The sequence below is a fragment of the Hippoglossus hippoglossus genome, chromosome 8, assembly GCF_009819705.1.
Source record: "Hippoglossus hippoglossus isolate fHipHip1 chromosome 8, fHipHip1.pri, whole genome shotgun sequence".
NCBI classification, from domain to species: Eukaryota; Metazoa; Chordata; class Actinopteri; order Pleuronectiformes; family Pleuronectidae; genus Hippoglossus; species Hippoglossus hippoglossus.
Genome location: NC_047158.1, coordinates 14,042,946 through 14,069,813, shown reverse-complemented (window position 1 = coordinate 14,069,813; position 26,868 = coordinate 14,042,946). Strand labels below are relative to the sequence as shown.

General features: G+C 43.5%; 1 protein-coding gene across 10 annotated transcripts in view; it reads right to left on the bottom strand.

The window, feature by feature from the left end:
• si:ch211-114m9.1 (rho GTPase-activating protein 44) overlaps positions 1-23,172 on the bottom strand; it is a 29,146-nt gene extending 5,974 nt beyond the window's left edge. For 5 of the 10 annotated variants that reach the window (XM_034592900.1, XM_034592905.1, XM_034592902.1 and 2 more), the window contains exons 1-19: positions 22,805-23,171; positions 11,327-11,366; positions 10,083-10,202; positions 9,860-9,936; positions 9,547-9,658; positions 9,291-9,367; positions 9,045-9,159; positions 8,792-8,860; positions 8,528-8,609; positions 8,062-8,189; positions 7,118-7,229; positions 6,377-6,458; positions 6,124-6,204; positions 5,549-5,662; positions 5,375-5,466; positions 4,354-4,537; positions 3,552-3,569; positions 3,244-3,432; positions 1,613-2,125 (exon numbers count right to left, since the gene is read on the bottom strand). In XM_034592900.1, coding sequence (XP_034448791.1) covers positions 1,613-2,125; positions 3,244-3,432; positions 3,552-3,569; positions 4,354-4,537; positions 5,375-5,466; positions 5,549-5,662; positions 6,124-6,204; positions 6,377-6,458; positions 7,118-7,229; positions 8,062-8,189; positions 8,528-8,609; positions 8,792-8,860; positions 9,045-9,159; positions 9,291-9,367; positions 9,547-9,658; positions 9,860-9,936; positions 10,083-10,202; positions 11,327-11,366; positions 22,805-22,857 — 2,258 coding nt within the window. In that variant the 5' untranslated portion in view covers positions 22,858-23,171. Of the gene's footprint in view, positions 1-1,612; positions 2,126-3,243; positions 3,433-3,551; positions 3,570-4,353; positions 4,538-5,374; positions 5,467-5,548; positions 5,663-6,123; positions 6,205-6,376; positions 6,459-7,117; positions 7,230-8,061; positions 8,190-8,527; positions 8,610-8,791; positions 8,861-9,044; positions 9,160-9,290; positions 9,368-9,546; positions 9,659-9,859; positions 9,937-10,082; positions 10,203-11,326; positions 11,367-22,804 lie in introns of all 10 variants that reach the window. The other 5 variants (XM_034592909.1, XM_034592910.1, XM_034592904.1 and 2 more) reach the window with 4 other exon arrangements.
• Between the last annotated feature and the right edge of the window lie 3,696 nt (positions 23,173-26,868).

Sequence of the window (26,868 nt, the reverse complement as noted above, 5' to 3'; positions counted from 1 at the left end):
CAACTTTTTTTACTGGAATAATGAGAATAGATCGCATCGTCGCACAGACAGATGCTGCCTCACCTTAAACTTTTCACCACCATTATTATTACTCATAAAAAATAAATCACACATTTCTGTGTGTTGAATAAGAAAAGAGAAAAAAAAATCGTCAGTTACAAAGAAAAACTTTAAGCCCTTTCCTCTCAGCAGACACAGAAGCTTAGTGATGTGAACCAAAGCAATTTTATTTTGAGTGACTGAACCGGCGCTCAGCTGGGATCTGAACTGAACTTACAAGATGTCAATCTGTGCAAAAGAAATCCCCCGAGCTCGAGGAATTCATTCCAGCATTAGAGAATAGAGAGTGCACATTATTGTAGCAGACGTAGCATTAATCAATGCTCATAAATTAACTTATGCATTAGGTTTGTTTCCACACAATACAAAGAGAAGTGAGGTTGTGCAGAAAAAAGAGCAGAGATACAGCATATGACGACAAAAAAGAAAACGTCTTTACTCTAACTCTCACAATGGTTTTTGATAATTCAGCGTACCTTTGTAAATAAACTGTATGGAACATAAATAAACATTACTACTAAGATTATCAATATGGTTATTGATTGTGACCTCAAAATCCATCTATATTTTCCAAGCTTGGCATTAACTTTCTTTGTGTCTAAGAAACCTTCAGTGATGCTAAATGTATGTTTTAAGACAGTAACGGTAATAACATTTAATATATTGTAATTCTTTCCTCTGCTCTTGAATTTTAATTGCTGTGTTCTTTTCTCACTAATATAATTACATCTGTAATTAATGTCTGCAGCAAGGATATGCTTGCAGTAATAAGATCTACTGCAGAGCTGCTACAAATACAAGACTAAGCCCACGAAGTCTCACCCACTAAGAGCATCCATACTGCAGCGAGTCGTCACATTTAGGATTATGTGACGTCTAATTAACTGGGATCTCCTGCAGCCCCTTTGAGCTGTGTGCCTCCAACAAATACATCATCTGAATGGGAAATCATGGCCTTAGCGGATCACCAGAAGGAGCAATATCAGGCGAGCTTATTCTGACTGCTGACAAAGATTTGCAGTAATGATTCACGCTGTATTGTGTGATTGTAACACTGAAGACCTATGAGTAAGGAAACTGTCTCAATCACTTAATACAAACTCAGCTCCTTTGGTTTAGCTGTGCGATGCAGATTTTGTATGAAGATATTCTTCTATAACGGAACACACATTATATTACTAACCTTGTAAACCTTTATTTCCTTACAAAGCTGTTTCTTCTGTTGGTTAGTAAAACAAATGGTGCAAACTGTAGAATAAATACATTCATATGCTATTTGATAGCCATATGCAGCGTTGTACATGTATTTATCATCTACTCCATACCAGCATCATATCCAGCGCTATATAAGCCAGTAACATCCTTAGTTGCTAGGCAACCCCATGGGAGGCAACCCCCGACAACCTGAATGTTACAGAATCTGAGATATGTAATTTGAAGGGGGAGGAAAAAAAAGCAAAAAGAAAACATGAGCCAGCGAGCTGGAGGAGAGGAGAGATACAGCTGCCACTCTGTGTTGCATCCATAGTGGCCATGGGTGTGTTGTATTTACCTAGTCAGCCTGGGGGGTCCTCTCTCTCGGACACATGGACAGGCAGCCCACGGCGGGGGCGGGGGTGCGGACGAAGGGAGGCTAGGGGGGTTGCCAAAGGACTGGTCGTGGCGAGTTAGTACCAAGGGGGTTTTGATGTAGAGTGGTGAGGCATTAGCATCTGGCGGGGGCGCATGCGACATGTCGCCAGGCGGACTGTGCTTGGGGAAGTGCAGGCAGCTGGGTTTGGGGTTCGAATTGATGTCAAGTGACGAGGAGGAGGAGGAAGAGGAGGAGGAGGGGGGCGGGGCGGGGGGAGTGAAGCCAGACCAGCGCATCGGGGGCGGGGGTGAGGCGGGGGGCTGGGACTCTGGACCCGGTGCCACGGGGCGAGCGCAGGGCGGGGGCTTGGGATAGAAGTGGTGGGGGAGAGAGTGGCACGAGGAGATGGGGTAGGGGGGGGGCGGCCGGTCCTCCCCTGGGGGTGGATGGGCATGAGAGGTGTCCGGCCGATTGGGCGACACGTTGTCTGAGCTGTAGATATTAAGAGAATAGACAGCACAAAAAAACAGCTCTAGTGATTGAACAGGGAGACGCATTGGAGTGATATAGGATAAGCTGCTTTGATGATTAGGGTGTTAGGTGTTAGTTGGTCCGTAGCCAAAAAACAGAAGAGAAAAAAAAAGTTGCATTTAGGGTGGGTGGTGGGCACTGAGCTTAGCACACAGTCAGCTTGGTGCAAATACAAAGACAAGCACAAAGAAAGAGCAAAGGAAAAATATATATTGCCAAAGGAAAAGAATACAGTGTGTACGCCTCCCTCTGTGATCACCTTGTGTCTGCACACTGCATGGAGCTGTGAGGATCTGAAGCCAAAGTGCTGGTCTGCAGCCCCCAATATTATATAAAGCTGGCCCGGTGACTGAATGTCCTCTCAACTGCTGCATGTGGAAAACCCTGTCGGCCTTAATCCTATACGACTTGTTTGCATTGCAGGTCCTGCAGTCGGCCCAGGGCAGTGTGGAACAGACACAAAACCCTTTCATTGGCTGAAAGAGCCACAGGAGAGGAGGGGAAAGCCAGCCAAACTAGAAGCTATATTATCTCTCGTCTGCCACACAAGGCAGAGCCGGCAACCATGAGGTGATTATTCATGTGTTCAACTATGATAATCATTACAAAAACAAAAGAGGAAATCAGTGTCAACAGAAAAGGAAAAAGATTCAGGACCAAAGCTGAGAAAGCAAAGCCACGACAATGGGATACTGGAAACTGCATGCTTGCAAGGACTTGCAGATTAAAGCTTAGTGCCGAAAGTACAGAAACTTCTACACAATGTTTTGACTAAAAGCCTTCAGAGCTAGAGTCAGGAAATGTCATTATCTTATTGAAAATGCAACCCACAGTGAAATCTCCCCGACAAACAGGAGAAACTGAGGAAATGCAGAGAGTGAGAAATCATAAGAACAGCAACAGAACTCGACGTGAAGGTGTTGATGACAGAAATGCCATAAAAAGTGAACGTTTGATTAGCACAGCCAAGGATCTGGATCACACAGAGTGTGGAAGCCGATGATGGTGATGATGATAAACATTAAAAGGAGCCAACGGATGAGGAAGAGAGGGGGGACGGCGTCTCCGCGGTGACTTACCAGAACCTTTCTGCAGGGGGCGGTGTCGCGGACGGGGAGGTGGTGAGCTCGCCGGGCTGCTCGGGGATGAGTGTGTCTGCGGGGGAGCCGGGCCCTTGCATGCCTGGAGGCGTGGAGGAGGTCTTGCGCGTCAGTGTGGATGAACCCTTACGCGACACCCAGGAAGTATCCATGACCCGGACGCCCATACTGGTGACACACACACACACACACAAAGGGTCATTCATGAATATGGTAAACAGAACAGCACTACAAGGGGGAGTGGGGGAAAGTAAGGAAAGAAGTGGTATAACGGCATGATACGATACCTTTGTATCTTCCTAATGCTGCGTTAGTAGGGGAGAAGAGAGGCAAAAAGGATATGAGGTCAGAGGTAATGCAGAGATGGTTCACAACACAGTGAAAAGCTTCTTTTTTCCTAATCAAACCTATTTGTTCAGAGTAGACGCTCCTGAGCTGCTCATTACTCTAAACAGATACAAAGCTGGTTTCTATCACCTCATGTTGACAGGTGCTGTGCTGCAGATTTAAATTGATGCCCACAGTATAACACTACATCCTTTTTCCTGATTTGATGGGGGCATTTTGAAGGTATTGGTTCTACTTCTGCTTGTGATTTTCCACCGGCTGGATGAATGACTCAGGCCAGGTGACGTGCTAGCCAGACTGCAAAGGAGGAGCTGGGTGTAGGAGGATGGTAAGATAACGCTGGAGAAATATTTCCCGAGAAAAAAAAGCCAGAGGTAACCAGCAGCTCTTCCTCTCGTTGCCATGGAAACAACGCCACTCAAGGCAATTCACCCCCGTGTATTCGAGTAGCTTTCATCCTGATAAATCTTTATAACAGGGAATGTAGTTGTATCTGCTGGAATTATTGACCGGTGACACCCCACAGCTCTCTGCGGCCTCCAGAGGCTTCTGATTCACTGGAGCGAAAACTTTAGATTACAGGATGTGTAAATACTTCGCAGAGGTAACGGATACTTAATGTGCAGGCTTTGCTCTCGTCAAATATAAGAATTCAGTATCAGATGCGTGAGAGGAGGCGTGGGCGGCGAGAGAGGGAGAGAGTGAGAGGTGGGCAGCAGGAGGATGCGCCTGGCATCATACCCATCCTTCTTGTAAAATTCCAGCATCATGTTGTCAGTGGCGACGCTCAGTGGGCGTCGGCTCTGGTCGTGCTGCTGCTTGCGCTCAGACTGCTCCATGTCCGGTGAGGGCATGGAGCTGTAGTTGGAGTTGTGGTTGGTGTGGATGGGGCTGCCGTAGCAGCCGGTCAGGTTGAATTCAATCTCTGAGGGAGAAGCAGACGAAGATGTAGTTGCAGCAGTGTTTATGAGTGTGTGTGGAACTCTGGATTAATCTAATTTACCAAGTTTAAGAATATTGTATGTTTCCTAAAATATATAAAATCTATTATTAGGACCATAATGAAGAAAAACAATTCTTGAGATTACTAGATTTCTTGTAGGCTAATTTTACTAATCAAAATCGTAAAATTCCAATAATACAAAAAAGACACTCTGTCTGGATCCAAAATTGAATTAGCTCCCAATCTCATTTTTCTGGAGAAACTATGCAACCCCTTTGAATATCACTCACATGTAACCAACAACAGTCTCGAAGTCAACCACTACCCACGGCCACTGGATCAGTCTTCAGTATAGACACAGTTTCTAACACAATCATTGTGTTGTTGAGGTGCCAAAAGATGAAGTACTTAGTTATTTGTGAAACCTGCATTCAAGTATAATTTAGCAAGATTCTAATTTATCAACTACTGTGTATTACTGCTACATCATGTAGGTTTTTTTGTTGTGTGTTTTAGTGTAGGTCAACAATAATAATAAGACTTCTTCTAGTTTTGATATCAAACAAGTAAATTAATATAATATCAAGTCATTAATATAAATATTTAAAATGATTTTCAGTGGGCATTCTCTTGTCAATAAATATTGTGGAAGAAGTCTAAATTGTTTGATGTATTAATTTGAGATAAAGTAGATCATAATCTCAAAAATATCAATTTTTAAATTCAATAATTAAATATCTGTGATTGTAGATAAACAATGCTAATTTATATGTGGCCCAGCCCGGCTACAATATTACATACATATTATGTAATCCCCACCTCCAGGGAAGAACCAGTCAGCATGCTGGATAATGGGCTCAATGATGCCAACAATCTGCAGGGACACGGTGGTCATCATCTCCGTAATGTTTCTGGTGGAGAGGAGAAAGGACTCAGCTACAGTACGAACATCATCCACCAAGTTCAGGTAAAAATGATAAAAAGAATACATACGGTTCGGTGTGTGTCCACAGCAGGTTAGGACCGAGGACGATCGCCATGTTACCGGGAGTCATCTTGTTCGAGTCTTGATACTCACTCAGCTTGGCTAAGAATTTCACTAGATATCTGTAGGATTCAAATGAATTGTTGCATCTCAAAATCCTGCTAACTCATTTTCCTCTGCTCCCTGCAGAGCCGACAAGTGTCGTGATAAATTTCTTTTTTTTTTAAATCAACTGCTCAATTAGATCATCATTTTGCGACACCTCCCAACCTGAGCCACCGACTGTTTGGGAAAGTAATGTGCAGCAGCTGTTTAAACCTGCAGGTATCTTGATGGCAGATTTAATACATGCAGACAACGAATAACACAGGTAATTATTTACATATCATTGATATTGCAAGAAACCAATTCTACTGCCTTCTGCTGGTGACAGGTGAATATCTGCATGTCTGACCTGCGGCTGCTGTTACTTGTCTTACCTGCAGGTGGAACAGTTTGGACTGAAACTACATTGTTTGTCTCTCCTTTTTATTACTGCAGTGGGATCATTTGCAAATACAGGAAATAAGGGAAAGCATCTGACCTGAAATTGTTCGAGTTGTCCGTGGGGAGTTTCTCGCACGCCGCCATTAAGGCTTGGAGCCTCTTGTCCATATCTTGAATGCTGGAGAAATAAAGAAAATAAATCATTATAGTTTCTAGAGTTGCTCCACTTCCTAATAAATGTCCCCATTTTTCATTTTGTCAGTTTAGACTCTCTGCATGAAGACTATTTTCTGTTTTTTCATTGTGGCCAGTGGTATAACTTTTAATAAAGAAAACAAACTGCAACTCACTTGGACGCCTGAATCCATTCATCATAAAGTTCAGTGGTCATCAGCGGCTCGGGGAGCTCACGGAGGTACGACTTCAGAGCCCCTGTGGGTGCAGATAAAAGAAACAACAACTGGTCAGCTTTGTGCGAATAGAGAGAGAAGAAATGTTTTCTCTCTTCAAAGCACGGGTGAGGCCAGGCCCCATCGAAATTGCCACTCCCCTGGCGGCCCAACACAGATTTCATGTTAATGTGTGAAATGGAAAGCAACGGGAAAATAACACTGAGGGGCAGAGCTGGTGAAGACTGGTTGTGTTTTCACCCCTGTGCATTTGTACATTGGTTTGTTTGAAAAATAGATAACGTAAAAGGTAGCAGACGGATTACCACAAAACTTGGTGGAAAGATGTGTCATGGGTCAGGGAAGAACCCAGTTAATTTTGAGTAGCCAGATGAGGAGGCAGATCCAGGAATGTTTTCTTTAACATTGTGAGATTGGACTTTTTTCCATTATTTTTATAATTCATGGATCTTGATAAAAAAAACAAAAAACAGGCACATTTAGGGATGTGTTAAATTTAGAATTTAGGTTTTTGAATGGTACAAACTTTCTACATCTTTGCCAACAATGTTGAGTAAAACACACTTCCTCTTACATAGATACCTTTGTAGTTTTTTCCTGACTTAACGTAACAGAGTATCAGGGTTGTTGTTGTTATGGAAATGGGTTTTTGTTCAAAGCGTCTGTGTGGGTGTAGTTCACCTGCGATGGCGTGCGGGTCAGAGGAGTACTCCAGCACATCCAGAACTCCACAGTCCAGCGAGGCTTTCAGCTTCTTCAGCTTGGAGGCTGACGGAGCCACTCTGAAGAGGCCCTGCCGCCCACACAAGGAAACACATCATCGTGAGTAATTATCACATCTAACGTGACCTGTGCTTAAATGATGTACCGAAGTAACAGCCTCTATCGTTGTGCACTTGACAGATGAGGAATAACACAGGTTGGTGCAGGAGAAACATGAAGGCTATACTTACACTTTATCACTGTCATCCATTATTCAAAGCCTATCAGGGGATTTTAATTGGTCTAATTACCACAAACAAATAGGACCTTTGTCAAGGTGATAAATTACCACAATCCCACAGCCGTTGTACTGGTAATGCTAAAATATCTAACAATTTTAATCCCACAGACAGTCTTGTTTCCTGTTCTAAAGATGTTGCTACAACTCCTTTCACTATTTCTCTATTTCCGCGATATACTTTCATTTGAAGAATATGTCTTTAAGTATGACAAGGATACAGTGAGATCAAGTCAGGTTATAACTACGATATATATATATTGGAAGATACAGCAGGCCTGTTCTTATAAGGTCCCGTATTTGCCCTATAAAACAAATATATCATCTTATAAATATAGAAACTTCAGGTAAAACACAGGGAAAACTTAAATTCTGGGACCTTTAATATCTAAGGCTTTATTTCAATGTCAATCCTTCTAATGATATAACATTTATATGGTATAATTATGCTGGTACACTTATGCCTGAGTGTGGTTGGTTGTAGTAAGGATAACCGGGTGTTTATTTGGCAATGCACAACAAAATGCAACAATGCAATGCAACATATGTATATTTGCCTACATTTGAAGTCAAAGTTATGTGTATCTCTACATGTATGTGTGAGTGTGTGTGCATTGCACTCTACCTCCTCTTGCATGCCACACTCCAGCAACATGGTGACACAGGCTTCGATGGGGAAGGCAATCTCTCTACCACTAATGTTCAGGTGATCCTCCAGAGACTTGCCGTAAGACGGCTTCTCCACCCACGCCTCTGCAACACAAAACACACACACACAGACACACACACAAACAAGCCCTCAGTTTAGTTTAGTGCTTGTAAGGCAGCCATATCTGAAATATGAAGGTGGGTAATTAAAGGTTAATGGGGTTGTTATGTGACACTTCAGGGCTATTAATTCCATTACTTCTCATTTTGATATTGCTTCAAGAGCAGAAATGGAACAGATCTCTCGACAATCACACACACACACACACACACACACACACACACACACACACACACACACACACACACACACACACACACACACACACACACACACACACACACACACACACCCACCCACACACACACCGTGCATGACTCACCTTGGTGAGCTTTAATCTGGGGCAGGATGCTGTGAAGAATTTCTAATGACTTCCTGTGATATTCTGCCTGTGTTTCTATCAGCTGCAGAAGGAGACAGCAGGAAACAATAACAAACAATCCATGGTCAGTGTGTATCATACAATATAATGCAACTTATGCTTTTAGATCACAGAAAACCAATGTGATGTATTTCTCCACTGGGATCATAACTTGATTCCATAATAATTATGATCCAATCACATAATAAGATAGACTATACTTACTGTCTGGAAATAATTTGCATAGTCTATTTCTTTGGCCACAAAATTGTACATATCTGCTGACAGCTGATCCTGAAACAGAGAGAAGATGAGAAACCACCCTATAAGAAATGAGTTCAAGTCCCATACAGCACTGAAATATCCTCCTGGCTATGCGGTCTATTTGTGTCTATACATGCAGTGGGGTTCAAAATCAAATGTAGAGCAAAGGGACTGGAGGAAGGAATAATATAAGTGACTCTGATTGGTGACTCACCCTGCAAATCTCCATCCGATTGGCTGCCTCTTCCATCTCCTCTCTGAGGGACTCGGCCTTGGCGCCTGGCTGCAGCGTGCTCGGGTGACTGGATGACTTGGACGACTGCTGAAATCTATGGGAATTCAAAAGAGACAAAGGCCAATGCATTGAATAGGTCACACTTCCCGCAAACACACGTTTTAAAAAGCTTGTTACTATAAGCCATCATCTTAAAATTTAATGAACAAGAGCAGAGGCCCTCACCTTGTCCGTGAGGAGTCCATGTCCAAGACGAGTTTCGCTAAGTGCTTCCTCTGTTTCTGGATGTTGGGGATGTCCACCTACAAAAGGAAATGAAGCGTAGGATTACAGTCAGCTCAGATCAAAGTAACAGCCCTTTTATGTAAATCACGACCACACTCGGCGTGCAAAAAGTGCGGCTCGGTAATTCAGTCGAATCGGGAGGCTGCTGTAGCTAAATTGGTGCATTAAGCAGCAGCCGTTCCCCCCCCCCCCTCACCTCGGCGAGCATGTAGAGAGGCTCCACCACGTCTCTCTCTATCTGGAACTCAAACTGAATGAGCTCCTGGGCCAACTTCTCCTCTGTCTCCCCACACATCTTGAGCATCTTCCTGTTTGGTGACAGGCAAACACAAAGTCAGGGGCAATCAGATACAATTGAAATGCAGACAAGGGTAATGAGGACACCAAAGAATTCAATAGCCAAATCAATAATTTAAGATGACCGTGCGTGTGTGCGTGTGTGTATGTGTGTGTAAGGGGGGGGGGGGGTGAAATGTGTGAGTGTTGGCTTGTTAACTCCACTGACTTACCCCAGGAGAGAGTCATCTCCCAACACTGCAGCCCCTTCTACCAAACACTGTGCCAGGATCGTCAGTGGTAGTTTCTTCTGTTAGCAGAGAAATATAATTACTATTATTAGAGCTTCTGTTAGAACTATTAAACATTATCCATAACCTTATGTCACATGACCACACATCACATCATTTGCATTAGTTGTCAGTGTCTGAGGGAAAGGTGGATGCAGGTACTCACAGACGGTGACTTGACGGACCTCTTCTCCACGTCAGTGCCCTGCTGACCCTGCAGGCAGGCAGTGAGCTTCTTGTGAGTGCTGTGTGTCACCTGCTTGACCAGATCCAGACGCTTCTCCACCTGCAAGAACACACACACACACACACATGCATAAGTATAAACACTACAGTTACAATTCTACAATATAGATTTTTTTTATTGGCAAAAACTAGTCTGAATAGGAAACGTATAAAGAATTAAGATCAAAACTAGAAGATGAGTGATTTAAGAGAAACTGAATAATATATTAAAATGCAATAAGCGTACATTGAAAATAAATAAGAATAAATTGATATATTGACACAGTCATGGTGCAAATTCAGACTAAACTAAAAGCAAAGTAAAAAAAAAAAGTGTAGTTCTTTAAGTGTTATTTCAAATGATCAGAGATGGAAGTTGGCCGGATTTAATGTGGGCCAGAAAACTATTCCAGAGTGTGGGTGGGTAGCAACAGAGAGAGCTTAGTCGACTTTGCTTTTAATGCATTAGAGGGCGAATAAAAAGGAAACAATTTTGTGAAGATGACCTGTAAGAATATGGAATTAAAAGGTCAGTAATGCATTGTGGATGCTAATCATTGAGGGCTTATATAAAAAGCTGGGCCAGAACAGAAGGGATGTATAGTCACTTGAAATGAGCAACTTCAAACCATTGGTTGGGGTTTTAGTAACTAATCGTGGAAATGTATCATTTAGTGCAACGATTGATAAACTTGATAAAAAATATGAAATTAAAATATCTTTTTGGGTGGCAGCCCAAACTGACTGAGTATCGACAACAGACAGTGTGAGATGATGGATGGACTATAGGGCAGAAGACAAGCTGTTTACTTTTACAGAATATTTGTTTTTCCTTGTGAAATACTGGAGAATACATCTCTCTGCCACTAAACACTGTTCAAATGAAACAACCTGAGAGGGAAGAATCACTCTGTTATCGTTAAAATGCATAATGACAAATGTTCTGTGCAGATTTCACTCTAAGGAGTCTCAGCACAAGACAAATTGCAACCATGGATTTCTATTGTGGTCAAACACGGCAATCATCATCATCATCATTATTACAACGTGAATCCCACCAGTTAGGAAACACAGCATGAAGAATGACAGCGCAGCATCTGGTCTGCAGGTGCTGTCCCCATCTTAATAAACACATGCACACATTCACACATTCACACACACATTTAAAAAAAAAAAAAATCTTACCTGCAGAAGGTCCTCGCTCAACACCTCTGTTTTTTCTGCCCTGTAAAGACAACGGTGTGCAACAGTTAGAAGATCCAGATGAGGGGACAACACAGAATTTAGCTGATGCCTAAATTTCCATACTGTAAATAAGCAGCACTGCAGATCCCTGATAAATATCTGGTGTAATGGCTTCGTCAAATATTCACCTTCAGGCAGCTCTGAGTATTGATAAGGTCAGGAAAGCCCGACCGATTTATCAGCTGACCGGTCAAAATTGGCTGATATGAGCTTTTCATATTAAAAGTAGCATTTATGTTTGCAGATATGAAAAGTTGTATCTTATTACAGAATAAACAATGCAAAAAATGTTTTATATGAAAGTGTTATGTTTTCAATTTCTATATATTTGGTTGCATTTGAGTTTTCTCTTTGTTCATATGTTTGTAAAATAAAGTTTATGGTTAAACGGCGAGCCTCAATTTCTTTGTCATGAGGGTTTGATAACAACATCATAACAACGTCTAATATTTGAGTCCATGTCAGTCAGGCTTTAATATGCAAATAAAAGAAACATCTTAAGATTTTTTTTTTTTTTTGAATCACCCAGAGAAATAACATCTCACATAATAAAACACTCTATCGGTTTACATTGACGTGTTAATTGTTGTTTGTCACTGTGATTTGAGGCACACAAATCTCTTATCCAAAAATATTTCATAATATTGTGTCTCTCTCATTGTGAAACAAGGTCCAAGGTGTTTTGCACAGGTCTCATTCACTGTGATGTTGAACAGGGCTCCAGAGTGGCTGCACTATCCATCCCGTCCCTTTAGAGCATGAGAGGGGGTGAGTGCGCCTGTTTGAATGGTCGTGTTGCTAATTATCTAAGACAATACATAGTAACAGCATATTAATTATCTGGCAAACAGTTCATGCTGTAAACCCGCTGAAGTGTTCCAACCCATGAGCATGAGTGAAACAGGCAGGAGCGGCGGCGAAGGCCACTGACTCAAATCTGTCGGTTCCCACCGAGGAGCCTCGCGTCCCACTGTGAATCCATCAGACTGGGGACTTTGCCAAAGTCTGAAAAAAAGGGCAGAGCTGCACTGCCGATGCAGCAGATTAAACTACTCATGCAGGGTAGTGATAGCTATAAGCTATCTATATATATATATAAAATAAGGTGTCAGCTCAGTTCAGAAAGCTTACATTCAAAGATTTTAGTTCTTTGTTTGAACTTCTATAATCCTTACAGCCTTCTATAATCCCATGAAATAAATCAAAAAGGGCACGTTTTCCCTTTGGACTGGCTCTAATACCAGTGAATTCCTGTTGGATTTGTTTTCCAGGAACATATTTGGACACACAACAGTAGATATATCTAAAGCAACAATCCAGGACCTATCAGGAGCATCTAATCAGAGCGGAGGAGAACATGTACTTCCTGCCTGGAAAAAAAAGGGCCTGTAGTCTGACAGGGGAGGGGCTGCTTTGTCAGACAGTCTGACCTCTGAAAGGGAGTCCAATCCAGACCTGCAGACCCCCAACAACCACCCAGTGGTGCACATACTCTCCCATCACTTCCTCTTCCTGTCTGCACAACCTCTTCCTGCTATTGTGCCCTAGCCATGCCAATGCCAATCGCAAATAGCTTTTTTTTGGGTATCATTTATTCAAAAACAGCTTCTGAATGTATCTCTCCATTGACCAAGACAAAGGGGGGAATAGACCTTGGTTTGAGCTCCATTATTCATCAGTCAGACAAAAAAACATCAGCAGCACAGAACTAAAATGCTCTTTCCATGTTTTTGTTCATGTAAAATGCTCTTATCAGGTCTGTCAAATGAAAACTGTCGAACCCAGCCAGTGGCACACCATGTTGGAGAAATCGAGAGAGGAAATACGCTGCTTTTGTTTAATGTTGACATGCATTCATGTACACATATTCCATACATTGTTCCCAACAACAGAGAGTTGAGCTTTAATTATGTCAGTTATTAGCATCCCTGGTTGTCTTTGCCAAGATGTGCGCGTCGAGCCATGGGAACTGGGTCAAACCATGTACGAACCGATGGAGCTAATCACAGCCAGCCTCCTGGAAAACTGCTCTGCCCACTGGGCTAGGAGGAAAATACAGGAAATGTGTGTGTGTGCGTGTGTAGTGCATGCATAAGAAAGAGAAAGAGAAAGAACGACAGAGGAGCAAGAGATTTCTGGCGTGATTTTCAGGATAAGTGTGGTAACAGATTGCCGATTACATGACAAAGTGGGACAAAAATAACCCGAGCCAGCACTAAAGTTTGGCACAATTTTGCCGCAACACCCCGACAGCCTCTAAAAAATCTCTCAAACTTCACTTCTATAAAAAGACCTTGCAGACAAGACTGTCACACGTGTGAGCTGTGCAGCCTGGAGCCCTGCAATGCAGCTGTGAGGCTTGTCGCTGCCTATCTGGCCTCAGACCCTGGCAGCTGAGGGACCCTGACAGGGGCCCAGCAACGGCACAGGACAAATGGGACAGGGGCTCCAGCAGTAACGAGGACGTGGAGGAGCTACTCTGCGAGTGATGTTTGGCTGAGGTAGATGGACAACCTGTGAGGCTCTGTGCTCTGGCTGTCTGTGTCAGGGAGCTCCGCTGAAAAGCAAAGCCCTCACACCTTCTCCCTGTATGTATGTGTGAGTGTGGGGGTGTTTCGTTCTGCAAGCTTGTGACTGAGGGAACACACACTCCCGACAGTTGGTTAAATAGAAAAAACAACTCGTGTTTAAAATGAGGGAATGTGAATTTAACACACCGACATCTAGTGCCCTCGCTGACGACAGCTGATCATGACCCGGACATCAAACAGACCGGAGACTATCTTCAAACGCAGCAAACTGTCTTGCTCTCTGAGCTTGTTTGTTTTCAGACAGTGGTATTTCCTCTTAGGAAAGCAACACTGCACATCATCAGCCTGTGAGGACACAGCGATAGGACACATGGAACACGGGTGCTATTGGAGTAGCTTCACCCTGATATGAAGGTTAAGGTTTGTTTAGTACAGAAAAAAATTACATAGAAAACGACAAAGACAGTGCAGGCGGAGGCAGAAACCCCAGTGGGCTTATTTTGAAGCCTCTACCTAAATATAGGTAACACTATTATCAATTAAAAACTGAAAAGATGTGTGTATTTGATGTGGACAAGTGTGCAGATGCATTCAAGTGAGTGTGTGTTGGGGGGTATGATTGTATACATTGCAGCGGGCATCTTTTTAAACATTTTATAGAAGAACAGTTCTTTGCCACCTGTGATTTAGCTCCTCTAAATCTTATTGAAAATTGTCCTCTGCTACTGAGGATTCTAGGAGGATGAAGATCTGAAGATTGTCAAGTTAAATGAAAATGGACGTGAGAATTTGTTTTGGAGTAAATATTGAATTGCTCAGGAATTTTACCTTTAGTTGCATCTTAAAAATAAAAGCAGCTGAAATATATCGATATCATAAAGAGTAAGAATCTGAAATTTCCGAAATAGAAGAGCAGATGGGGTGTGTGACTCTGATCGGGTAGCTATCCTAACAAAACGCTTCTGGAGGATCAACGTTTTGTGCAAGGCAGCAGGGAAGTATACTCGCCCAAACTAAATTACAAAGAAGCAGGAGATCTTGGAGATGAGAAGAGAGAATCTTATCAGCAAACATTGTGCGGGGCTGAAAGTAAACGCTGGCAGCCACGTGGGCGGCGTGCTCATGGAGGAGGAAGACGACTCTGCCAGGTTTATGCCAACCATCTGCCACCTCGCAGGCATCCCTTTACCTGGAGCTGCTGATGACTCAATACTGGCACACACACACACACAAGCACACACACACACACACACGTCTATAAATATGCAGGTTAATTAGCTCAAGTCAAAACGCTGAAATTGATCATATTAAAGGTGACAAAATGATTTCTAAATCTTGCATGATTCAGGGATTCGTCAGTGACGAGGATGCAAATCTGTGCAAATATGGACGACGGCAGACACCTGAGGAAGATGAATTCGTTGTTGAGACAATGTTTAACCCGGGGGATGAAAATCCAAACTTTGAATAGCTCCCTCTGCACCTCTGATGGTAACATGAATAAAGTGATGATGAGAACAAAAGCCCAGAATCTGCTGAGCACATCTGAGCGTTTGTATTTACAGCTGGTCAAAGAGGGAGATGTCGTTTTTTCTGTGCATGTTTTCCTCAGGGATCTGTCATTGCAATTCCATAGCATAGATGCACCAAATACCCAGTTGACCAGTTCAGCTGCACATTTCATAGAAATATGTCTCATGTAATATATATTTCTATCTGGAGATATGTTAATGTTGGAAAGCCGCATGTCCCCCCCCCCCAGCACTGTGCATGGTTTATGAAAGCATGAATAATCAATGGAAAACGAAATCAGAGTGCGAAGAAAATAAAATTGCAAGTCTTGAACATGCTGCCTTGGTCGCTCGCCAACTGTCAAATGCAAAGTGTTCAGGTCTTATTCACCAAAAAGGAAAAAGTGGTGATGCTCATGCTCTGGTTTGCTCACGCTGCTCGCCTGGCTAACAGGAGCACTGACTCCAAGGCCTGGAAGAGCTGTGTGTGCTAGATGCTATAGGTCCTGTCTGTGCTGCTAGGGGAGGGTACTGGAGCAGAATGGTGGCCCTGGGCCTCAGCAGGGCACCACACGGCCTGGAGCGCTGGCATGAGATCCGGAGTCAACCACACACACACACACACACACACACACACACACACACACACACACACACACACACACACACACACACACACACACACACACACACACACACACACACACACACACACAGAGACACACTGCAGTCTTCATGCTAGATATTCTCTCAGAATATTTCTCCAATGAATGTTTTTTTAAATGTCTTTATTCAGACATTTGCATCTAGAGGGGGGCACTCAGTTTCCTCCCGAATGACAAGACAGGGGGCTGATGGGACACAGGGTTGGTAAAAACAGAAAAACACACTTACTGTAGTTGTCCAGTAAACTAGGTCACAGTTCTGTTAAGTATGCAAGAATAACTGTGAGCGGAGTGCACACACACACACACACACACACACACACACACAACATACACAGAGTACACACGTGTCCAGAGATGGAGTGAATGAGAGAGACAGGGAGAGAGAGAGAGAGAGAGAGAGAGAGAGAGAGAGAGAGAGAGAGAGAGAGAGAGAGACTGTGGCATTCAGCAGCGTTTCACTGGAAACACAAGCAGTGAGTTATCTCTAATAACTTTATTTGTGGTGAATAATCTCCATCTTGGCTCTTTGACTTAACTGTTCTTTTACACTATGCATCTGTGCAGGCACACACACACACACACACAAAGGAAATGTCCAGTAAAGAGCAAATGTACCATCATGAACCACTATCTTTCGGTCGCTCTATAATCTCTTTCAGCCATTTTTGAATATGTAACATGTGGCCCGGCCGAGCCACACGGATGTGATAAAACAGCTAATACCAAATGAGCGTTTCCAGGGCAACCAAGGCAAATGAAAGATTGTACATCCGCTGTATAGACAAGGCTGGTGGAGGATCATCTGTTATAATTTAAGAGCAAACACTATTTAGAAAATTGGAAAATGAGAAACCAAAAGAAAATGAGGGGTAAACAAACCAGGAAAATTGTTATTAGTGGATTAGTGCTTCCTGTTTTGAGCCTATTGGCATTCCTGAATGGAAGGAAGTGGGCATGTTGATAAGGAGTAACCTGTCTCCAGGACAATGTGGTTATTTCTAACAACAGTGGCACTCTACTCAGCTGCCCTCATTTATAGCTGTTTATTACTCAGATTTATGCAGCAGATAATTGTATGTGCAGTAGCAAGGCCTTGGGCTGTCCGCCACAAAATACTCACGGTACTTACGAGCAGTAAGTGAGAAAGAAAATTAGCTTTCGAAATCTTTTCATAGCACTAAGATTACACAACAGTTCAATTTATGCAAATGTTCATTCTTAGGAAGAACACTGATATGACTCGCACAGCAGAGTGAATTTCCATTATCAGTTCAAACTGTTGATTGCATGAAACAATTCACAAATTTAACCCGAGATAAATATTTGAACTGGAGGAGCATAATATTACGAATATTTGTCTTTTAATATAAAATCTTCTTTAGACCCTTATCTTGCTCTTGAATGTCTTGCGGCGTGAATTGCATCTGATTCATGTGCTGCATTTCAGTCAGGCCCTGGGGGTCACTTCCTGTTGGAGATGAGATTCCGAGCAGCGGACCAGGTCGACCCTGACCACCCGTGACACATTGAACCCACTTTAATGTGTTGAGATCAAGCAGCTGTCCCAAACACTGTTGTCGTTCCGTGTTGTTTTTTAACTGTGTGTGCTTTTATAATACACTGGGGCTGAGTTCTTAGTGGACCCCTGGCACACGGGCTCTTTAAGAGGTTAGTCTGGGGAGGGAATCAGCGACATGGAAAAGAGAGAAGCAGCGCTTTCTGTCCGATATTACATCATCTATCTTTTGATGGCCAAAAAAGGTCCCTTGACAAAGGCTCTTTATCACTAACTCTACCCTGTATGCTGTCTCCGAGAGGCACTGATGGGAGGGTTATCGACACTGATCTCTGATACTAGCACAATTACTCCAAGGGCTCCGGCTTTAAATAAAGATGCCCAATCAAGAATGACTCATGGTGTCTGATCACTGATGACTAATAAAACCCTTAAATAATATGCTGCCAGTGAGTGTACTTCTCAGACGAGAGTTAACAACACCGCCAGAAACTACAGAAAAGCAATGAATAAAATGTCCTGTGAAGGCCAGTCGTTCTGAGATCTTCACAGCGTTGGTCTCATCTGCCAAGCCAGCGAATCAGAGGTGGTGGAGGAGGAGGAGGAGGAGGAGGAGGAGGAGGAGGAGAGAGGAGGAGATGCTGCATTGGCATGCAACAGGGTCGCCTCCTACATCTCATGTTACCTGTCAGCTACCATATGCTCTTGTGGAGTCCCACACATATTGTTAGCAAGAGGTGCACATGTGCAGGATGTAAAACAGGCAAGGGCGTTTAAAAAAAAAAAAATTATGCCGGCAAGTAATTGTTTACAAGACAAACATGTTCAGGGATTCATGCATAGATGCATTTCCTTGTGTCCTTATGTCCCGCTTATTTAAATTCTCTTTTCTCTGAGGCCAGAACTGAGGCTCTAATGCATGCTCCTCCTGCATCATCGCACTGTCAGTAGGAAGAGAAGGAGAAACAGAGTAAGAGTGAGACAATGTGGGAAAGCGAAAGCATCCACAACGAATCTACCAGCTCACAAATGGCTGCCATTTTAAGATAATTGCATTGTGGAGTGGTGAGCAAAAGCCTACCCTGAAGGCACGAGGAGAAATAATGCTCTGACCATACACTCCTTGTATCGTCTGTCATCACGCAGGTCGGTGAGGCAGAGTGTGAAGGTGGGTGGGAGGCGAGAGGCTATCGGAGGTTAGGGGTAGAGACAGTGTTTCCTTTACATGTATAAAATGGAAAAATGTATTTCCCCCCCTGTCTTTCCTGTTCAAGTTCACTCCCTGCAGCATAACATATTCTTACAGACTTGTATCATGGAATTTTTTTTTAACCAGACCGCCCCAGACCTAGATAGGGTAGTGAGCTGGGAATAGAGAAATAGGTCAAGAGAAATGGAGGGTGGGAGCTGGCTGAACCAAAGTAGTCTCTTCCTGACTTGTTCCGTGTGCATGAGGGCATCAGAACGATTACAAGGGTGTTTTGGAGACAAATGCAAATAATCAAGTGAAGTTCATTAACCTTGCTAATTAATTTGATCATCATTAAAAAACGGTTTGAAAACCGCTGAGGCCTGGCAGAACTACAACAGGTTAAGAAGAACATAAGAAAAATAGAAGCACAAAACACAAATTCAGACATAATTTCTTCCACCTCACCGAAATGTGACACTCTTGTCTCTCCCACTGTACCACAACATATTATATTCAAGCCATATAGAGTATGCATGGCTGCACATCCTCCAGTATGAGGTCTTGCTCCACGGAGGCTATTGGTCGAGCTGATGATCACGTGACATGGATCTCTCCCAGGCAGCGGCAGCAGCAGCAGCTGCAGACTTGGAGAGCCAAAGGGGTGCTGACACAGCACACCTGATCGCCAACCCCCCACTGAAAGAAGACCTTCAATCTCCCTCACACATAAGACACATAAAGGACCAGCAGTAATACAGTCAGTGCAGTCAGACATGGAACACACACCAGAAACAGATGAGTAGATTAAAAGGCTGCACTTACAGCACCCCACTCATTATCTCTAAATAAAGAAACACTCCTGCTAATACACACATCCACCTACATCAAACGTTCTTGTTTCCTGCATGGCCTCTTGCTTCTTCTGGATTTGTTGAGTTGGTGAGACGTGACTGAGGATTGGTCAGCACTATGAGCAGCTCCGCAGAGACTCCTGAGGTTCAGGAAGGTCAAACGCTCAAACCAACAGGAGTAACCTCCATCCACTCTGTTGATGGCGGAGGCTCGAGTCAGCACAATGGTAAAGCCCAAGTGAGTACAAGATGGAGCATATGCTAATAGATATGCTAATGTTTCACTATCTTTGGTTGGTAACACGTGTACTGCTACGAGGAGCCTTTTAATTCAGCTCCTGTGGTAAATCAGTGGAAAGACGATGACATTTCGAGTTTGAGCCCAAAGCATGTCCATTTTAGTCGACATAGCACAGTCACACATCTCTGTGTTCAGCTACACGTCGCAGTGGGATACCATTCTACACACATTTCTCTGCTGTGGGTGGTGCTATCATCATCATCCCCCTTCATTGCATAAATAAGGAAGAGCTGTTTACTGTACATGAACCATGGCTCAGCACAACACCTCTTTGACTCCTTCCAACTCTCAGTGGGGGAGAAGGTGGCAAAGCCATTCAATACAAGCAAGACAGTCTTCAGTCTTCGAGACGGTACTTCCACCAAGGCCGAACAGTCCTGCATAACACTGTTTAGTTCGTATAATGCAAATATAGAAGAAATTAGGAAGTGGTCGGATGCCCTAAATTATTGAATTGTCATAAAACTTAGTCCTAAACACTGTGAAATCAAGATCAAGACAATGTAGGAAAATTGCCCTATGTTGAAACGTTACAAAGAAGTTGAAAAAAAGGACTAGATCCATCCCCTTAATCTGCATCCACACCAAACTTTAATGAGTTCCTCCCGGGCCCAGGCCTTATCCCTCATGCTAACATAAAAAATAACAAACTAGAATGACACTCAGAAGAGTGCATGCATACCTCTGCTAAGTCCCAACAGTCCCCTGGTGAAACCACATTTAAATTCATGAGATCAAGATTTTTATTTAAATCTGCAACTGCCAGTTTCGCCAGATGTACAGTATTTATCATATTTGTACGGTAATGTTGCCCTCTGAACGATGTACGATCAATAATGCATCATGTACGATAATTTGATTATTTTGTGACGTTTAGTATTATCGGTTTTAATCTTGATGGCAAAATATGTATCACATGTGTTTATGTATCTCTTCTCATGTGAAGTCTTTCCAGCAAATCATGCTTTGATGATGAACTGGACTCGCGCCTCGTGAGCTTAACACAAGTCCTTCCTTTCTCATGTTTCAAAATAAGAGCCTTGTGCCTCGAAAAGGATCACGTCTGTAATCTCGACACAGCTTCGAAACGTCAGCGTTGAGCGTCCCATCCCTACTCTGGTCACGTCCGATAATTTTCCTCAAAGTAAGATAATTTTACCCTTCTGGTACAAAGTGTTGTATAGTCTTGCCTCACCATTTTACTTGCGTATATGGCTATGGTTGCATAAGATGGCCCAGCTTTGTCCATTCCTTTCTTTACCTTTTATCCTTCAATTACAGAGCCGATGTTTGACACTGTTCAAGGTCACGACAGGGTCAAACCTGTTACTTCTCGCTCTGATCCAAAACTTAAATCATGTGTCTTTGGCGGAAGCTGCCATTTCCCCGAAGTATTCTGCGCAGTACATAGCTGGAGATTTCTGCTTATGCTTTGATTTGAGGGTTTGAGATTGGCAGTGCTGGCTGTGAACAGTGGGCACCATTAGTAAGGGGACAGCACTGATCAGGGAGAATAGTGTTGCTCATTACAGCTCGGTGGTGCAGGCAGACCACCTCAGCAGGTTACCACTGCTTCTCTTTAGACAGACAGCTGCACAAAACTGCAGAATGTGAGAAGCACTGGCATGCACTACATGAGGGGAGTGCATCTAAACACACACACACACTTAAGAACTGTCCGTTCTGCTCAGAAGAAGGCCCACAACCTGCCCACACACCAAATGAGAACAGGATCACACCCACACACACTCCACTGAGTCACGAGGAAATGATTATAAAAAGACTGGAGATGGAACAAATCAGCCCGAACCGAGGTTTAAACACCCCATGCCACTCACTCACACTGCACTTGTAACGATGTAGACCCACACCTCCTGGATCCAATCCCAGAGAACACCTTCTCTGCTTGACAATATCCTGCTCGGCCTCCCTGTGAGGTGAATGAACAGGGTGGGTGGGGGAAGAGCGATAACCCCAGAGGACCTGAGTAAAAGGTCACCACACACCTATTTCTGAGGGTGGGAATTGGGAGTTTGCAGGAGCCACCCAGTTCCTGAGGAGATGAGGAATGGAAAAAATATGTGCACATGGGCCTTCTTTTTAATTCAGCTGAATGGATTTAAGGTAAAGAAAAGAGGCATTTTTATTTAAATGAAAACAAGTCTGATGACATTACAAAAAACCAAAAAAGTCTATAAGATAAACGCAGGATGAGGAATACGACCTTCAGGGGCACTGACTTGATGACCGACGCCTATAAGAGGTGTTTCCCTCCTCACAGCTGACAGAACTGCGTAATGAAAACATTGCGCCTTTTTTTTTTTTTCTCTCCCCATTTTCATCTTCTATCTGCATCACATTCCACCTCCCGACAGGTTCGATGACAGGAGGTGCATTTAACCACAGCACAACTTCACTGAGGCATTTCTTTAAAGCTTCATTAGTGGCGTCTACAGAGGGGGGGGGGGGGTCGTGTGTGTGTGTGTGTGTGTGTGTGTGTGTGTGCGTGTGTGTGTGTGTGTGTGTGCGATGGTGGGAGATACTGCGATTGTCTCTTGATAATGTGTATCCGTGGGCAGGTTGTAATGGGGCAATGCGCCTACACGCTGCCTATGCGGTAGCTTCTTCCATGGTCATTACGCATAGGAGCACTAAAGGTGTCTCAAACACGGGATAGCCCTTTCTTTTGTCCCTCATCACCCACCATTGTCTATTCACTGTATTCTGTCTAATTTCATATCACAAAAATCATAATTACATGCACATGATCCCCATCCAAATTGGGGCCAATGAGGGGGGTATCTCCTTCTTCCCCCAGAATTGCGCACGGACAGTGGTCTGTACTCACCTCCCCACCGTTTGGTTGGCGAGCTGTCGCATCCGATTGAACTGCTTCTTCATCTTGTATTTTCTGCGTTAACACCTACATGGGGGAAATATTCCGCATTATTTCTCTCAGTGTGACGGTCCGTGCTCCACAGCGGCGCAAAACAGAATCCACGCTGTCACATCGTCCTTCCCTCATCGCAAAGTGCCGACGCAGAAAAACTTATCCCGCGATTACTAGGAAGTTTTTCTCTTTTTTTTCAGATGATATTTTCTCTACATTCGCTCCATCGCCTGCGCAGTGATGCTGGAGCCATTCGCCGCGGACACGCACAGGCAGGGAGCGACAGCAGCGACGAGCAGCCCCGCGGCTGCGCACTACTGCAAACTGGGAAATGTAGTAAATCAACGCAGAGCCTCGACGAAGAGGAAGCCAATCTGGGCTGTTTCAACCAAGACGTGTGTTTCCCAATTGTCTTTTATCATCACGCAGGTTGAGATAAGGTGGACATTATTCTTCTATTCACAGAAGGTTGTAGGAAGTGATCAAACAGTCATTGTCTATATTCTTATATATGTTAATTCGTTTTTAAAAACCTTTTAATTAGTCTGGTTTTCAACACTTTGCTATTACAGTAGATTAACAGGACAATGTTGCTAATATCTTGAACCACTTATTACAAGCATTTATATGACAACTGATTGATTTCTAAATTTGGAGAGTTGCACTGTTATAAAAATGTTTATACATACATACGTACATAGATATATACATACACACACACACACATATATATATATATACATACACACATACATACACGCATACATACACCCCTAATTTAAAAACACACATATCTTCTCCAATTGTTATTTATAAAACATGTGGAAAAATAAACAAGAATCAGGAAAGCAGGAGAAGATATACACACAAATAAAGGAAAAATCCAAAAGAAATCCCCAAAACTATTGTTGGTATAAAGGAAAATATTTCAAACAAATATATTGTTCTTATATTTTCCTACATTTCATATATTTTCTTATAGAGAGGCATTTTTGTATCCATACTATTCCAGTAACTACACAAATTTGCTCTCTCATATTAAAAGGTTGAAGCCTTTTAATGTATACAAAGCTACCACGTACATTAGTCAGCCTGGCCAATACCACCATCTAGTGTCTGGCATGTGCCAATGCAACTAAAGATAAATGACTCCAACAAATTTTTGAATTAAAAACAATAGATGAGGTTTAGAAATCCAGATTACAGCAATTTATAATGGTGCATTTATATTTGTGAGAAAATGCTGGATAAATCATCTGTAACTTTTTTGTGACAGTACTGAGAGTTGTGACTGTGCTCTCTCATGTACTTTAGACTCTGTGCTGCTTTTAGAGTCCCTGTCCAGGAGGGGGCAGTGTTATCGTGTAGACAACTTCAGTCTGCAGCAGCACAGTGTGGAGCCTCGTCTGCAGCATCATGACTGGGCAGTGTGTTCAGGAAGTCTGTCTCCATGTTCAAACACAGATGACAAGACACTTAACGCGCTATGACTTGCTGTGCTTGTCTTGGATCATTATCATCATTATCATATTATTCATCAAATGTTTTCATCAAAGGCGTGATCATTACTCATGTAGCAAACAATGTTAGAGTGGATTATTGATTTTTTTATTAGCACAAGAAAAGAATTGTTGGCCAACAAATTGGTGAAAGTGTAATACAGTTTTGCAGCCGTAGAAATATTGTCTGTCCGTATGCAGGTCTATTTTCAGCACTGGCATTTCACATAAATTCAGAGATGGACGCCCAAATGTCTTGAACTGACATAAGATGAATTTTGGCCTTGTATGAGTTGACTAGCCAATCCCAACGCTTCCCACTAACCATCCAATCAGATGAAACCACAATCACCACGTAACCCAATAACCATCCAATGTTAGAATCATATTGATATTCCATAATAACAGTTTTTTCTTTTCACAGTAAATGTTTATTTCACAGCTTCAATTCATATGCATCACCCCCCAAGCATAAGTAATATTGCTCTGTTTTCTTTACTGAGAGAAAAGCCACACATTAAATATAGAGGGCATACGGCAAACACTCGTAAAATGGCGATTGCAACTATCTTGTGTCTTGTGGAGTGAAGAGTAACTTTTTTTAGGAATCTGCTGGAGGCTTTAGGCAGATCCATGAATGCAACATGCTGCTATGAACAGGAAAGAGCCATCACAGCCCTCAGACAGGAGTGATGTCCTCTGTCTGTGCTGTCATAAGGCCGTGATAGGCCAACAGGTGGGCTGTGCACCACCGCCACAGGGTTCAGAGGCCTCAGGGGGTAAATGATACAGAGAAAAGGCTGTTCTCTGCCCTCATTAATCTCCCATGTTGGAAATTGAGAGGGGCGGGGGGGATCCTTCAGCCTTGATCTCAACCTTTTGACCCCGTCAGATCATTTGTTTTCGTTAGTCCCCTCTCAGACGGGCTGGCCATCCCCGGTCCAGACACCCATCCTGTCCCTCACAATAAAGCATGGAGCACTTTTTTGAAAGCATCTCCAGGGGGTCCTCTCGACTCTAAACCCAACCCCCTTCCAAAAAACGCACCGCTCCAGCGTGTGTCTCTAGGCACTTCTAAATCAGTGTATATGATTCTTCACATCCGCTGACCTGCTCCAGCAACTATTTCACCGGTAATCCCTGCATGAGGAGCCATATGCCCCTGTGTAGAGATGCAGGAAGGGGCGAGCGTAAAGTCAAACTGCTGAGGGACGGAGAAGTGCGTTTAAACCCTCAAACACGATCATGTTCTGCTCGCAGCATTCGACTCGTGGCAGCAGAACAAGAGAAACATTTGAACAACAATTTGTCATGCGGTCTCCTGCTGCTCCAGCCGGTGCGTGCGATGACTGAGTGTTCTTCCTCTCACTCTAATGCTCCTCTGCTGGGCAGCTGGGGACTAATTGGCTCCCAGTTCGCCCAATGAAGCCCCCGCTCGGGTCATGACCTCGCCACCTGATGACCCGTTGCTGCGACTGATATGTGGGCTGCACTTTGACAGTGACCTGGTCAGACCTGGGCGCCCTGTGGCTCCTCCACAGAAGTGAGGTATTACAGTTCGCTCCGGTACAGAGCTGCACTTACGAGTCCTGTGCATGCAGTCATTAAGATGGGTTAGGTCTTGGAGACAAAACGCTGGTGTGTGTGTGTTTGCTTTGCTCAAAAACAAACAAGGGTAGGGCGTCAGGAAGGATCTAATGGCATGTTTTGAACTCAGGTTAAAAGCTGCCCAGTCAACAAAGGGGGAAAAGAATGGTGAGATTGCCATGTACATCGCGCTTGTGTTTAATCTTCAGACACATAGCATCGTATTACCCAGATCAATCAGTCTGGGTGTGAGGGGTGGGCTGCCGCAAGCCTTTGGTCTGTCATTAAAAGAAAAGTGTGACATATTCATCAGGGGAGTGTGTGCAAGGCGGCAGGCAGGCACACTTTTTAATTCAGAGACATTTTTACATCCAATATGAGCACATCTCCAATGTTGGCTCATGTTAGGATTTGAGTTGAGCCACTTGCAAAAAGCAGAGAGGAATGCTTCTCTTTGTAGTTGACCTGGTCCTTGCCTGTTGAAGACTGGGTGTGGAGCAGCAAAGCTCGCCATAGGCATTAAAGTCCTTTCAGGTAAGCCCGAGCACCGAGGCCAGACTTTTGTGTTGTGTCTTTAAAGGGTTATCTCGGGCCATAATGAGCCCCAGCCAGCCGAGCACCAGGCCCTAATGAAAACGCTGCGACATCTGAGGGGGGAAGATATTACAGGTCTATACTGCGGGGGCCGTTTTAACACGCAGGCAATGGCAGAAAATGATGGTTATCACAAACACCTTTCAGACGCTAAATGCAGGTCTGCTGCTGAGTGGGCCCTGAAGTTTAGAGAGACAAGCCGAGCACTAAACACGGACGGGTTTGTCGGACATGCAGGATAAAATAACAAGAAACTACAGCTAGAAAATGCCCGTTTGAAGAAACTGAATTTAGATTGCTTGCTTCTGCACAAGCTGAAGCTAAACTGAACGCTGGCTTGTA